This window comes from Ursus americanus, chromosome 10, assembly GCF_024610735.1.
Source record: "Ursus americanus isolate L20-20 chromosome 10, mUrsAme1.1.p, whole genome shotgun sequence".
Lineage (NCBI taxonomy): Eukaryota > Metazoa > Chordata > Mammalia > Carnivora > Ursidae > Ursus > Ursus americanus.
Window position 1 is genome coordinate 57,345,922 of NC_142136.1, and position 15,636 is coordinate 57,361,557.

The 15,636-nt window shown below is 34.9% G+C and overlaps 1 protein-coding gene across 1 annotated transcript in view; it reads right to left on the reverse strand.

Annotated features, from left to right (window-relative positions):
* KPNA3 (karyopherin subunit alpha 3) overlaps nt 1-15,636 on the reverse strand; it is a 90,341-nt gene that overhangs the window by 23,966 nt on the left and 50,739 nt on the right. The window contains exons 3-7 of the mRNA XM_045796858.2: nt 3,846-3,935; nt 3,623-3,652; nt 3,481-3,533; nt 3,259-3,354; nt 73-158 (exon numbers count right to left, since the gene is read on the reverse strand). Of these exons, the coding sequence (XP_045652814.1) occupies nt 73-158; nt 3,259-3,354; nt 3,481-3,533; nt 3,623-3,652; nt 3,846-3,935 (355 nt within the window). The remainder of the gene's footprint in view (nt 1-72; nt 159-3,258; nt 3,355-3,480; nt 3,534-3,622; nt 3,653-3,845; nt 3,936-15,636) is intronic.

Here is a 15,636-nt window from a genome sequence, read left to right on the forward strand (position 1 = left end):
TACAATAAAACTCCACTTCCTTGCCTTTATTTTTTAAAAACTCCCAGCAAGTAAGGATATTAATTTACTTACTAGACTGTACAACAGCTTGAGTCTGTGCAGAAGTTCCTGATGCTATATTAGTTAACGCCCAAGCAGCTTCAAACTGTAATGAAGGACTGTAAAACACAATAAAAAATCTTGAGACACGTAACTACCAATTAAAGTTATGACCCATAGACCTATACGATTATCCTTTACCCTGTCCTTGAATTTCACCTTGTTATACCCAACTGCCTGGTGGGTATCTCCACCTGACTGTCTCACTAGCTTCCAAAGTCAGTCAATATAAACCTACTTGTTTATGTCCACTGGTAGTTTCAACATTTAGCCAGTCATTATTTTCCTTGACTCCTTCCTCTCCCATAAACATCTAATCAAAAAGTCATGTCAATTTTATCCCCTAATTATTTCGTAGTCATAGCATCACTCTTAGAATCACTGTACTAGTTGAGGCCCTCACCATTTCACTTGAATACTACTACAGACTCTAGACTGGTCTTAAAGCTGAGACCCCACCTGATCCACTATATCATCTGCTTTACATACTGGAGATATTACAAGGTTGCATAATTTTACTGAAAAGATGAGATCATTACAATTTAGAATTGTGATAAAAGACTTCACAAAGAAAGTGAAAACTGAACTAGCTTTTCAAAGACAGATAAAGAAAGAAAGGCACTAACAGCTGGAAATACAAATAAAAGTATCACAGGTGGGATGACCATGATGTGTACAGATGACAAGGTACAGATCAAGAGAGCGGAAGCTAAGAAAGTATGCAAAAATGTAACAGGGGATGAAACTGGAAGGGTAGGTTATCAAGTGTTTGTGTATGGGGGGGCAGGGAGCAGTGGTGAAGGGGAGTAGAACTCAAATTCCAAGCTTCAGAACTTGGAATGTATTTTATAGACATATTAAGTACAGAGGGCTACTGAAAAGGAGAGTCAAGAAAATAATGTTGGAGAGTCCACGGTATGTAGAATAGATAAAAAAAGGTTAAAGGCTGATGGAGAGACCTGTTAAAAGGAAATTATGTACATCAAGCTAGGAGAGATGGCTGAAAGAATGTAAGTTGCTTTGAAGAGAATACCAAGGTGGGAGGGGTTGGTAGTGAGCAAAAACTGAGGACAGCCAAAGGTTAGGGACTTAGAAGAAAGCTCTATAAATATCAAAGAAAGTGAGGTTGTTACTTACAAGGTTAGAGAAATCCAAGAAGGAAAAAGATTTTAAGGAGAATAAATGTCAGAGATAGAACAAGCAGTGAGGTAAAAAAAGATGGGCCAGATAAGAAAATGGGAGTATCAGATAAGAACTACATGATGAATTTCGGCAAAAGCCGGGAATATTAGAGGCAGAGAAGAAGCAAAGGGACAATAAGATCAAAGATGATGAGTTTATGTTGTTCTTGTCTGGAAGAAGAAAGGGTTATTGGGTTATTATATTAAGCTAGTCTTGAGGGCCTTAAACGAGAAAACAGTGAGATAAAAAAAATAAAATTATAAAGCAGGGAGTGTTCTAAGATAACATTCGGAAAAAAAGAAGAAGAGAAGATGTAGAAAAATAATGAGTGTAATACGCAAACAATAAATGAGCATTTATTGTAAGTTTGATATGTAGTGTTTTGTGTATATTATTTCCATTCCTCACAACCACCTAATTTTTACTGATGAGGTATGTGAGGCTCAAAAGCCACTTGGGTTTTGGTCAATAGTAAACTCTAGATTTAAACCAACGTCTATTTGGCTCCAAAGTCTATGGGATTTTTATGATAACACAATTTCCCATGACAAATCCATAAAGTCAAATCCAAACCACTGACAATTTTGTTTTTGCTTTGGGTGGTAGTTGTACAGGCCCATATATATTTTAGCATAATTTTTGTATATATGCTATATTTCACAGACACACACACACACACACACACACACACACACACACACACACAAATGAGCCTCTGCCAAAGGCTGGAATGTAAAGTAAAGAAAAGAGAAGGAGATCAAGGGAAAAAGGGGGTCCCTAAAAGTAGAGGTAGAATAGACTGCTTTTTAAACAGCTGAAATAAAACTTATTTTTACTTAAATACTTGTTACAGAAAATATACAAGATTGCATAAAGTAAGTGTGCTTTAAGCATTTTTGGAAGGATGGCTGTAGCACACAACGAAAGCAGAAGAAAGTATTTTTAAATAATAAGAATCCCTTTGTGGCAACATTTACATTTCACTATTTTATCTAGTCAACTGAAAATTCCTTGGAAAACATTTAGCAAAATATACCAAATTTTAGTCTAAATGTTCTCAAAAGCAAAATCAGCATTTGTTTTAAAATATTTTGGAGTTCGTGGGGCACCTGGGTGGCTCAGTCAGTTAAGCATCGGCCTTTGGCTCAGGTCATGATCCTGGGTCCTGGAATCGAACCCCACACCAGGCTCCCTGCTCAGCAGAGAGTCTGCTTCCCCCTCTACCTCTGCTTGCTGGTCCCCCTGCTTATAGTCTCTCTCTGTCAAATAAATAACATCTTTAAAAATAAATAAATAAAATATTTTGGAGTTCAAATTTATGTTCTTCCCAGTTAATTCAAATTGATGAGTTTAAGATACAGCACACTGGGATATCTCTAAACATTAACAGAAATGAGGCCATACCTCAAAAGATACAAAGTAGTGTTCTTCCCTTTCTGTGCTGGAAAAGTATAACCTGATTTTTAATTTACCACAAATAAAAAGCATGTTATTAGACAATTAGTCATGGTTGGGGTTCTATTAAAGACTTTTCAGAAGATCAGTGGATCAGCTGGAATATTCCCAGGGTAAAAGCCACTCAGTTCTGGAAACCATTCATGTTGACTCAGTCATGAGGTTAATCTATATATAGACTCATAAGCAAAGAGTGACTCAAACACTATTTCGGTTGTTTTAAAATATTACTCAAAACAAAAACAAAATAAATAAAGACTATAAATATTTGAGGTAAGTTAGAATAGGCAATAAACAGAAGCTAAAATTTTCCTAGAAAATATACATATACTTCAAAAACAAAAAAAGAAGTACTTTATTAGGTCTTCTGAATATGATCATAGAATTAGAAAATTACATGAAAATGTATGATAAATGAAAAACATAATAAATGCAAAACCTAACTGAACCCATTAGTTAAATTATAATCCTAAATTTTCAGTTAACTGAAAAAAGTGAACAGAGACTCAAATCCATACTTACTTATCATCCCTTTCTAGACATTTGACTAGAATTGGTAAAATCCCAGATTTTATTAGGTCATCAATTGGTGGGTTTCTGTCACTGGATAATAGCTTTCTAGAAAAAGAAATATAAGAAATTAATTACTATAATTTTCAAACTATGAACAGAAACAACAATGTATTACTTCTAGACTACCAGCTAAGACACCTACAATAACTCTCTGGACAAATTAGTATTTACCTTGCAGCCTGAACAGCACTTAACTGGACCACTGGGTTATCACTTGTGGCATTCTGTAACACCAAATGTAAATTTAAGAAATTTTAAAAATGTCAATTTCAAAATACTTCAAAATGAGAATTATATTAAATTAATAACATACCTGCAATATAGCTTCTAGTGTCACATTTTGCTTAAAAGGAAAAAAAGACAGTTCAGGGAAGAGTTTTTTTTTAAACAAAATTACATTTATTAAGTCTATTTACTAAAGTTATGAGTTAATATACATTAATTACCATAGTAAAAGTGGTCGTAGAATAAAATGAAGTTCTCTGCTCATAATAAAAATTACTGTAAAAACACTTTATAACACCAAAGTAACTTACTGCTTTAAAATCAGCATCAACATCTGAATCTTCTAAACTTTCTTCTTGGGGAACATTTCTTTTTTTCAGTAAGTGTTCATCTCTTTTGTTCTGGATAAGGAGAACATGAATTAAATGTGCATACTACAAACCAGTAACAGGCTACCTTCTGGATTTGGTAACAAAATTAACTGGTGACAATACAGCTTTCTCTCTCTCTCTCTCTCTCTCTCTCTCTCTCTCACACACACACACACACACACACACACAATTAAACACCAGTAGTTCTGATCAACATCATGCCTCCCAATCTTAAGATTCAAATTTGGGGATGCATTATTACTATAAAAGCCTAGCAAATACATTGTAAATGGTATGCTAGCTTTTATCTACTTACCAAAGCAAGAAGTCAGCTAGATGGGAAAGAGTTCAATGTCAAATGTTAAGGTTTGTATGCTTGTTGGGAATGGGAATTCATTAGCATAAATGCTACCTACTTGCCATTACCTCAGATATAAACTCTTGCTATCTGGCTTTTTACAAACAAAAATTCTCTACTAGCAAATATATTTCTATATTTTATGGGATTTCAATTGTTTGTAATGGCAGCAACATGTGCCAATTCACATAACATATCATTTTGGGTAAATCAATCTTCTTTTAAGTTTATAGTTTGTCTATGGAATTAAGTCAAAATAAATTAGATAGAAGACTGAATGATTTCTAGGGCGCCTAGGTGGCTCAGTCAGTTAAGCTGTCTGCCTTCAGCTCAGGTCATGATCTCAGGAACCTGGGATGGAGCCCCACATTGGGCTTCCTGCTCAGTGGGGAGTCTGCTTCTCCCTCTGCCTCTGCCCCTCCCCCTTGCTCATGCACTGGTGGGCACACACTCTCTGTTTTTCTGTCTCAAATAAATAAAAATCTTTAAAAAAAAAAGACTGAATGATTTCTAAAATCCTTTTCAACTTACAATTTCAGAGGGCATACTGTCTAGTCTCCAATACAATATTTACCGAAATTTTTGATAATAGAAATTAACTGAAAAAGTATTAATATTGATGTTAAAATTCAGATCAAGTAGAAAGTTAAAACTGGAAATATATGTATATCTGCAGTTTACTGGCTTATCTGCATAACACTTATTTTTTGTCCTATGTAGAAGCGAACACGTTTAAACAAACTGAGCCTTATATATATGCTAATCATTAGATTACCTACCAACTTGCACTTATATCACAGCATACTTCTTTAGCAACTACTCAATCAATTCTACATTATTTTTAAATTAATGCATCTCACAAATATTAAAATCCATGCATTGATATTTTATAGTCTCAAGTGCTCTCCATAAAATACTTATTAATTTATAGTGGAAAAACTTGGCAGATAGCAGCTTGACCAACTGACAAAGGTTATCATTATGAGTAAGGAACAAATCCACATCGCGTGCCTTCTGATCTCAGGCACTGAGAAAACAGTATCACTTCTGTGGTATTCCTAACCAAAATAACCACCACCACCTGCGGAAAGTCAGACAGACCTAAATCTGCCATTCCGCAAAAACTAGTCTGTACTCTTCAAAAATGTAGTCACGAGAGATGAAGACTGAAGACCTGTCGGACTGAATGAGATTAAGGAAATATGACAAGTGCAATGTCTAATCCCGGATTGGATCTTGGATTTATAAAAGACATTATTAGGAACAACTAGCAAAATATGAGTTAGGTCTCTGAATCAGAAGGTAGATATTTATCTCTGTTCATCTGACAAATGCACTGTGGTTACACAGGAAAGTGTATTTTTTTATGAAGTATGAACTGACAAATTAAGGGTAATGGGGCTTTATGTCTGCAACTTAACTGTTTTAAGTGTGTGTGTGTGTGTGTGTATGGAAATCAGAGAGAGAGAGAAAGAGAGAATAAGGCAAATTCAGAAAAAAGCTAACAAACAAGCTGGGTGCTGAGTAAAGAGTGCACAGTAGTTTTTGTACTAATGTAAATTTGAAATTCAAACTGCAAGTCAAATTGTTTCAAAACTTTAAAAAAATCTATGCTTTGTACTTCATATTTCTTGGAATTTATTTAAATGTTTCACTAAGGTTTATCCCATTCTATTTTTATTCTGTTTTCCTTTAACTTTTTGAGTCTCAATAATCAAGTTTCCAAAGGCCTTTTAGGAATTGTACTCTCTCCATTCCTCCAACTCCCCCAGATATTTCAGGCATAAAAACAATACATAGCATAAATACGACTAAACCCTCCTATATACACAGATGCCCAATATAGGGATAGCAGTTTATAATAACATATGATGCTTGTGGTCTTTTTTTGGGTAAGGAAGATCATTTCTATTCCTAATTTGCTAAGATCTTTGTATTTGCCTTTTTAGCCACAAATAGGTGTTTAGTTTTATTAAATTGTGCTTCTTTTGCATCTATTGATACAGACAGATAATTTTCCCCTTTCATCTGTAAATGTGGTAAACTGATTTTTAAATGTTAAACTTAGAACCTTGCAACGTAAAAGTTACATGTTTATAAGACCTGGGATAAAACTTTCCAGAAAATTTTAAAAAGATATTCATTACTGGACTTGATTTGCTAATATTTTATTTATAATTTTTTTTTAACCTATGTTCATAAGTGAAACTGGCTTATAAGCAAGCACCTTTTCTCATGCTGTCTTGGTCTCCTTCTTGATGTCATGGTTTGCTAGCCTCATAAAATGGGTTGGGCAGTGTTACCCCTTACCTTCTCTAAAATCATTTAATAAGGCTGAAATTATCTGTTCTTTGAATGTTTGCTGGAGTTCTATCAACAAGATTACCTTTTCTTTCTCAGTGTGTTGGAAGAGGTTAAATTTTTCGCTACCGATATAATTTATTTTTAGATCTATTCAGGTTTTTCATTTCTTCTTGAGTTAGCTGGGTAAGTTTTTTTTTTTTTCCCCACTAGGAAATTGTTCATTTCAGCTAAGTTTTCAAATCTATTGGCATAAAATTGTTTATATTCAAATTGTGGTAGATTGTTTGCAAAAATGGCTATAATTCCCCTTCCCATATCCGGGCCTCTGTATAGTTTGGTCCTGCACTAATTCTAGGTGTGGTTGTGTAACTTGCTTTGGCAGTGGGACATTTATCAAATGGACTTGAAAACTGCTTACACATCTGAGGATGTCCTCTCTTGCTGCTCTTAAAATTCTAAAACCACCATGTGAACAACACTGTGCTAGCCTGCTGGAAGATGAGGCTAAGTAGAAGACAACCAGGGTCTCATCCAAAAGCCAGAAACTTGTGTGAGACCATCCATAAAACATCTAGTCACCAGCTAACCTACCAGCTGACCAGAGATGAATGAGGGAGCCCAGGAGAGATCAGCTGAACTGGCCCAGACCAGAAGAACCACTCTGCCAACCCACAGAATTATTAGCTGAATAAAATGGCAATTGTTTTAAGCTACTTGGTTTTGGAGTGGTTTATTATGCAGCAAAAATTAAGTGAGGTACTAATATTTTAAAACCTTATGCTACATATACATTAATATGCCTTTTAAATTCCTATTATTCTTTGTTCTGTATCTATACTTGCTATAAATTTCTCTTATGAAATATCTTTTTAACTATATTCCACAGGTTCTGACATGTAATATTTTTCCTATTATTCATTTCTAAGTAATCCTAGCCACTAGGATTTCTGTGATGCTCAAGGTATTCGGAAGTGCTTTACTTCTTTTTTTTACAATTATGAGATTTTCATAACTAACTTATTCCCGGACTTCTAATCTAATTGCATGGTGATCAGAGAATATAGTCTGTACAACACTGTGAAATTAATTGATATTTGCTTTATACCAGAATTTCCCAAACCTCAGTCCACAGTGTAGGCCAAAGGAAAGACCTAAGTTTTTCCATTCAAGTAGTCAGGTCCAAACAATTTAATAGTCATTGGCAGGGGGTTGTGGGGTTATGAGGGGTTGGGGGTTTAATTTAATATAAATTGAAAGAAAAAAATCTCACTTCACTCTTAAACAAAATATGTGATTAAAAGGAATGTAGAGAGATCTAACGTTTAAATTGTGAACTACATCAATACCTAATAGTTCTGTGGTGTCCGAAAGATGTCAAATGTCATTATGTTTCTCTTAAAAATTTAGAATATCCCAAATGTCTCTTTGGGTTCATCACGGAGCCCCATGGTACCTCAGTGCACAGTTTGGAAATTATAGCTTTATACTATCACAAAACCATTTTTTATGGGGTTTTATATGTGTTTTTAAAATAACACTTGCAAATTAGGTTATTTAACTTTTCTTTCTCCTATTAATTGGTGTGTTTATTAATGACAAGAAAATCTCTCACAATGACTATGTCTTTGACAAATACTGCTTTGTAATTTTGTCAATTTTTGCTTTATATATATTTGGACATATGTTATTAAGCATATACAAGTTTAAAGTTATTGTAGCTACATAGTAAATTGTTTCTTTTATAAAAAATTAAGTGATAACTCCCAAATTTGAATTGACAGCATCCTAAAATAAGCCAAAAATATCCTAGGGCATGAAAATCATACTTTATTCTTAACAAAACAAAACCTATGTACAAGCCAAGGAAAGGTAAACCCTGGGCAGGTTTCTTGTGATCTAATTAATCATTAAAGGAAGCTTCATCAAAACCAGTAACTTAAACTATCCCTTTACTTAACAACCTAGAAATTTTTACCCTCCTAGACATTGTACTTCAGTAAATTCAGCATCTATAAAACGTATCTCTTTCTTTTGTCAAGTGGGAGGAGAGCACAGAAGATATGGAAACTAACCTAGTTTCAACACCTACTTCATCTACACACACGCACACGCACACACATAAACACACACACACACAGATTAGATCCATTTCTAAAGTTCCTTTAAAAATCTATTATTAATCTATTACCCAACTATGTATTTAATCCTTTTCAACTTTGTTTTCTGACTATTAGGGCTGAACCACATGGAATTAACACTTTGTAGGTTAAGAACGTTAATTATGGGCAATTTCCAAGACTCAACCTAATATATTTTGAGTTAACAAATTCTGCATATTGATTTCTATATAAAGTTCTTTCTCATTCCCAAATTTCTCTCTTCATCTTGAAAAAGTGGCTGAGCATTCTATACCTAAATTTGTGGAATAAGTCAGCAATCACTTCTTAAACACGTTATGAAAAAAATAGATATTTATCAGGCCCATTTTGAATGTGACATAATTAAATTTGTTTTTATTGAGCAATATACTCACTGTGTGAAATCTTATCTAGTTTTAGTCCTGTAAAATTAAAACCTTTTATTTCACAGATGAGTATGGGGATACAGAGAACCAGGCTAAATTATATTATATATCTAGGAAATATCAGTTAAGATTTGAACCCCAGTTGTGGCTACAGAGCTGTTTCTTAAATATATTCTACAACTTACTTTTTTTTTTTTTTTAAGTAGCCCAACTCTAGTTGCACCTAAATGCTTCTAAAGAAGTAGAAAAAAAGGGCACCTGGGTGGCTCAGGTTATGATCTCAGGGTCCTGGGATCAAGCCCAGCTTTGAGTCAGGCTCCCTGCACAGTCTGCTTCTCCCTCTCTCTCTTCCCTCTGCTCATGCACGCTCCCTCTCTCTCAAATAAAATCTTTAAAAAAAGTAGAAAAAAATACTCAAAAGATAAGACCTTCCTCTCAATATGAACATTTATGAAATGATATTACTGCTGTGTAGATACATGGATATTCATTCACCCACAAGTTTCATATGTTATATTTATACTTTGGCCACTCTCTACATGTATTATACTTTGATTAAAATTTTTTAAAAAACCAAAACACTTCTGATTCATCAATCATGTAAAAATCTGACAACAGAAATTATTTTTCCTGAAGGATCACGTAACTAATCTTATGAAATGGCTGCTTTCTTTTTGATTCTCCTTTACTAATTGAAGGTTTTACATATGATCATTTCAATAGATGCAGGAAAAGCATATGACAAAATACAACATCCATTCTGATAAAAACCCTGAACAAAGTAGGTTTAGAGGGAACATACCTCAACATAATAAAGTCCATATATGAAAAACACACATCTATCATCATCCTTAATAGGAAAAAAACTGGTAAGGAATAAGACAGGGATGTCCACTCTTACCACTCTCATTCAACATAGTACTGCAAATCCTAGCCTCAGCAATCAGACAACAAAAAGAAAAAGAAGGTGGGGCGCCTGGGTGGCTCAGTCAGTTAAGCATCCAGCTCTTGATTTTGGCTCAGGTCATGATCTCAGGGTTGTGAGATTAAACCCAGCTCTGGGCTCCACGCTGGGTGTGGAGTCTGCTTAAGGTTCTCTCTCTCTCCCCCTGCCCCTCTCCCCACTCTCTCTCTTTAAAAAGGGCATCCAAACTGGTAAGGAAGTAAAACTTTCACTCTTTACATATGACATGATATTCTACATAGAAAACCTGACTCTACCTCAAATAAATAAGTAAAATCTTTAAAAAAAAAAAAAAAGAAAAGAAAGAAAACCTGACTCTACCAAAAAACTGCTAGAATGGATAAACTCACTAAGGTTGCAGAATACAAAATCAATACACAGAAATCTGTTACATTTCTATATACCAATAATGAAGCAGCAGAAAGAAAAATTAAGAAAACAATATCATTTACAATTGCACCAAAAATAAAAAGATACCTAGGAATAAACTTAAGAGGTGAAAGAACTGTACTCTGAAAACTATAAAACACTGATGAGAGAAACTGAAGATGACACAAAGAAATGGAAACACATTCCATGCTCAAGTATGAGAAGAATAAATGTTGTGAAAATGTCTATATTACCCAAAGCAATCTACACATTTAATGCAATCCCTTTTAAAATATCAATAGCATTTTTCACACAACTAGAACAAACAATTCTAAAATTTGTATGGAACCACAAAAGACCCCGAGTAGTCAAAGCAATCTTGAAAAAGCAAAGGAAAGCTGGAAGCATCAATATTCTGGACTTCAAGCTACATTAGAAAGCTGTAGTAACACTACGGTACCCAGAAATAAACTCACAACTATATGGTCAATTAATCTTTGACAAAGCAGAAAAGAATATACAATAGGAAAAGGACAGTCTCTTCAACAAATGGCACTGGGAAAACTGGACAGCAACAGGGAAAAGAAAGAAACTGGATCACTTTCTTACACCATACACAAAGATAAATTCAAAATGGGTGAAAGACCTAAATGTGAGGCCTGAGCCTGAAACCATAAAATCTTAGAAGAGAGCACAGGCAATAAGCTCTCCGACACTGGCTATAGCAACCTTTTTCTAGATATGTTTCCTGAGGCAAGGGAAACAAAAGCAAAAATAAACTATTGGTGCTACATCAAAATAAAAAGCTTCTGCACAGTGAAGAAAATGATCATCAAGACTAAAAGGCAATCTAAGGAATGGGAGAAGATATTTGCAAATGACATATCTGATAAAGGGTTAGTATCCAAGGAACTTATAAAACTCAACACCCCAAAAATAAATAATCCAACTAAAAAATGGCAGAAGACATGAATAGATATTGCTCCAAAAGAAGACATATACAGATGGCCAATAGACACATGAAAAGATGCCTATCATCACTGGTCATCAAGGAAATGCAAATCAAAACTGCAATGAGTTATCACCTCACACCTGTCAGAATGGCTAAAATAAAAAACACAAGAAACAAGTGTTGGCGAGATGTGAAAAAAAAAAAAAAAAAAAGGAACCCTCTTAACACTGTTGGTGGGAATGCAAACTGGTGCAGCCACTCAGAAAACAGTATGGAGGTTCCTCAAAAAGTTAAAAATAGATCTACCCTATGACCCAGCAATCATACTGCTGGGTATTTACTCAAAGAATACAAAAACACTAATTCAAAGGGATACCTGCACCCCTACATTTATTGCAGCATTATTTACAATAGTCAAGATATGGAAGCAGCCCAAGTGTCCACTGACTGATAAATGGATAAAGAAGATGTGGCTCAGTCGAGTTGAGTGTCTGACTCTTGGTTTCAACTTGGGTCATGATCTCAGGGTCATGAGACCGAGTCCCATGTCAGGCTTACACACTCAGCGTGGAGTTTGCTTGGGACTCTTTCTCTCCTCTGCCCCTTTCTCTGCTCACACAGGCTCTTGCTTTCTCTCTCTCAAAATAAATAAATAAAATATTTTAAAAAGAGAACGTAGGCTAGGCATTTTAGTATTATTTCTTATAACTGCATTCACATTTATAATTGTCTCAAAATTTCAATTAATAAAAACTTGACCAATCAAAACTTCAATTAATGAAACCCTGAACTAGTTTTTTTTTTCTTAAGTTTTTATTTTAATTCCAGTTACTTAACATACAGTGTTATATTACTTCCAGGTGTGCAATATAGTGATTCAGCACTTCCATACAATACCCGGTGCTCATCACAATAGGTGCACTCCTTAATTCCCATCACCTATTTAATACAATCCCCCAACACCTCCCATGGTAAACATCAGTTTATTCTCTATAATTAAGAGTCTGTTTCTTGATTTATCTCTCTCTCTTTTTCCCTTTCCTCACTTGTTTTATTCCTTAAATTGCATATGTGAGTGAAATCATATGGTATTTATCTTTCTCTGATTTATTTCACTTAGCTTAATACTCTCTACCTCCATTCATGGCATTGCAAATGGGAAGATTTCATTCTTTTTATGGCTGAATAATATTCCATTGTATATATAAACCACGTCTTTTTTAAAAAAAGATTTTATTTATTTATTTAAGACAGAAAGAGAGAGAGAGACCGCATGGGCAAGCACGTGTGAGCATGAGCAGGGGGAAGGGGCAGAATCAGACTCCCTGCTGAGCAGGGAGCCCAATGCAGGGCTCAATCCCAGAACCCTGGGATCACAACCTAAGCCAAAGGCAGACGCTTAACCACCCCGGCGTCCCTAGCTCAGCTTCTCTTAATTAACATTTTGCCAAACTATAGTATAATACCACGACGAAAACATTGACATTGATACAACCCACCGACCTTATTCAGATTTCCTGTCCTACCTGGATTCACTGTACGAAAGTTTGTATATTAATTCTATACAATTTTATCATCTGCATAGGTTTATGTATCCACCATTATAGTCAATATATGGAACAATTCCAAAAACAGAAGATGCCCTTCTGTTGCCCTTTTATAAGCAAACAACCTCCACCTCTCCCCCCTGCAACCACTAATCTGTCCTTCATTTATAAAATTTCATTTCAAAAATATTATATAAATGGAATCACACAGTATATAATCTTTTCGTGATGGGCTTTCTTTTGCCCAGCATAACTCCCTAGAAATTCACGTAAGTTGTTGCTTCTATCAATAATTTGTTCCTTTTAATTGCTGAGTGGTATTTCATGGCAAGGGCATACCAAAGTTTAACCAATTACCCTTTAAAGACATCTGGATTGTTCACAGGTTTTGGCTATTACAAAATAAAGTTGTTACAAACATTCATATACAGATTTTGTATGAACACCAGTTCTCATATCTCTGGGATATATGAGTAGGAATGTAACCGGTAAGCTGTACAGTAGCAACATGTTTTCCAGAGTGACTACCATTCCACATTTCCAACAGCAACATATGAGTGATCCAATTTCTCTACATCCTCACTAGCATTTCATGTTGTCACTATTTTTTATTTTAGCCATTCTAATAGATGCTTAGTTGGTTTTAATCCATATTTCTCTGATGGCTAATAATGTATTAATAATAATAAGCACAATAAGTGCCATCTATATATCTCCTTCAATGAAATGTCTCTTCTCATCCTTGCCCACTTTTTTAATTAGGTTTTTTTGGTTTTGTTTTACTGTTAATCTTTAAGAGTTCATTATATATACTAGATACTAGTCCTATATTGGGTGTGTTGTTTTCTTCTTATCTCTAGCTTGTATTTTCATCGTCTTCACATGAGCTTTCACAGAATTAAATTTTGTTAAATTCCAACTTTCTTTTTATGGATTATGCTTTTGTCATCAACTGTAAGAACCATTTGCCTGGCCCTGGATCCTGAAAATTTTCCTCCATTTTTTCCCTAAAAGTTTTATAGTTTCCTGTTTTACATTTAAGTCTAGGATCCATTTTATGTATTTGTATAAGTGTGAGAATGAGATTGGAAATCCAATTGCTCTACTACCTTGCTAAAGAAGCTACTCTTCCTCCATAGAATTAGTTTTGCACCTGCCAAAAGAAACTTGGGTGTATCTGTGTGGGTTTATTTCTGGAGTCGATCTTCTGTTCCATTGAGCAATGTGTCCATCCTTCAGCTGATACCATGCAGTATTCATTGCTGTAGCTATTCCTTAAGCCTTAATATTGGGTAGAGCAATTGCTCCTATTTTTAATCCTTTATCAGGATTGTTTTAAGTCTTCTAGAGCCTGTGCCTTTCCATAAACATTTTAAAATAAGCTTGTCTGGGGGTACATGGGTAGATCAGATGGTTAAGTGTCTGACTCTTGATTTGGGCTCAGGTCATGAGATTGAGTCCCACTAGTATCTTGGTGAGAATTTTTGCATCCATATTCATCAAGGATATTGATCTATAATTCTTTTTGGTGGGGTCTTTGTCTGGTTTTGGGATCAAGGTAATGTTGGCCTCACTTTGGAAGTTTTCCTTCCCTTTCTATTTTTTAAAACAGCTTCAGAAGAATAGGTATTAGTTTTTTCCTGAAAGGTTTGGTAGAATTCCCCTGGGAAGCCATCTGGCCCTGGGATCTTGTTTGCTGGGAGATTTTTGATTACTGCTTCAATTTCCTTGCTGGTTATGGGTCTGTTCAGGTTTTCTATTTCTTCCTGTTTCAGTTTTGGTAGTTTATACATCTCTAGGAATGCATCCATTTCTTCCAGATTGCCTAATTTGTTGGCTTTGCTTATAATATTTTTCTATAATTGTTTGTATTTCTTAGGTGTTGGTTGTCATCTCTCCTTTTCATCCATCATTTTATTTATTTGGGTCCTTTCTCTTTTCTTTTTGATAAATCTGGCCAGGGGTTTATCAATCTTATTAATTTTCTCAAAGAACCAGCTCCTACTTTCGTTGATCTGTTCTACTGTTCTTTTGGTTTCTATTTCATTGATTTCTGCTCTAATCTTTATTAGTTCTCTTCCCCTGCTGGGTTTAGGCTTTATTTGCTGTTCTTTCTCCAGCTCCTTTAGTTCTAAGGTGAGGTTGTGTATCTGAGACCTTTCTTGTTTCTTGAGAAAGGCTTGTATTGCTATATACTTCCCTTTTAGGACCGCCTTTGCTGCATCCCAAAGGTTTTGAACAGTTGTGTTTCCATTTTCATTTGTTTCCATGAATTTTTTAAATTCTTCTTTAATTTCCAGGTTGACCCATTCATTCTTTAGTAGGATGCTCTTTAGCCTCCATGTATTTGAGTTCTTTCCAAATTTCCTCCTGTGATTGAATTCCAGTTTCAAAGCATTATGGTCCTAAAATATGTAGGGAGTGATCCCAATCTTTTGGTAACAGTTGAGACCTGATTTGTGACCCAGGATGTGATCTATTCTGGAGAATGTTCCATGTGCACTGGAGAAGAATGTGTATTCTGTTGCTTTAGGATGGAATGCTTTGAATCTATCTGTGAAGTCCATCTGGCCCAGGGTGTCATTCAAAGCCCTTATTTCCTTGTTGATCTTCTGCTTAGATGAGCTGTCCATTGCTATGAGTGGGATGTTAAAATCCCCTAGTATTATTATCGACATGTTTCTTTAATTTTGTTATTAACTGGCAGCTCCCG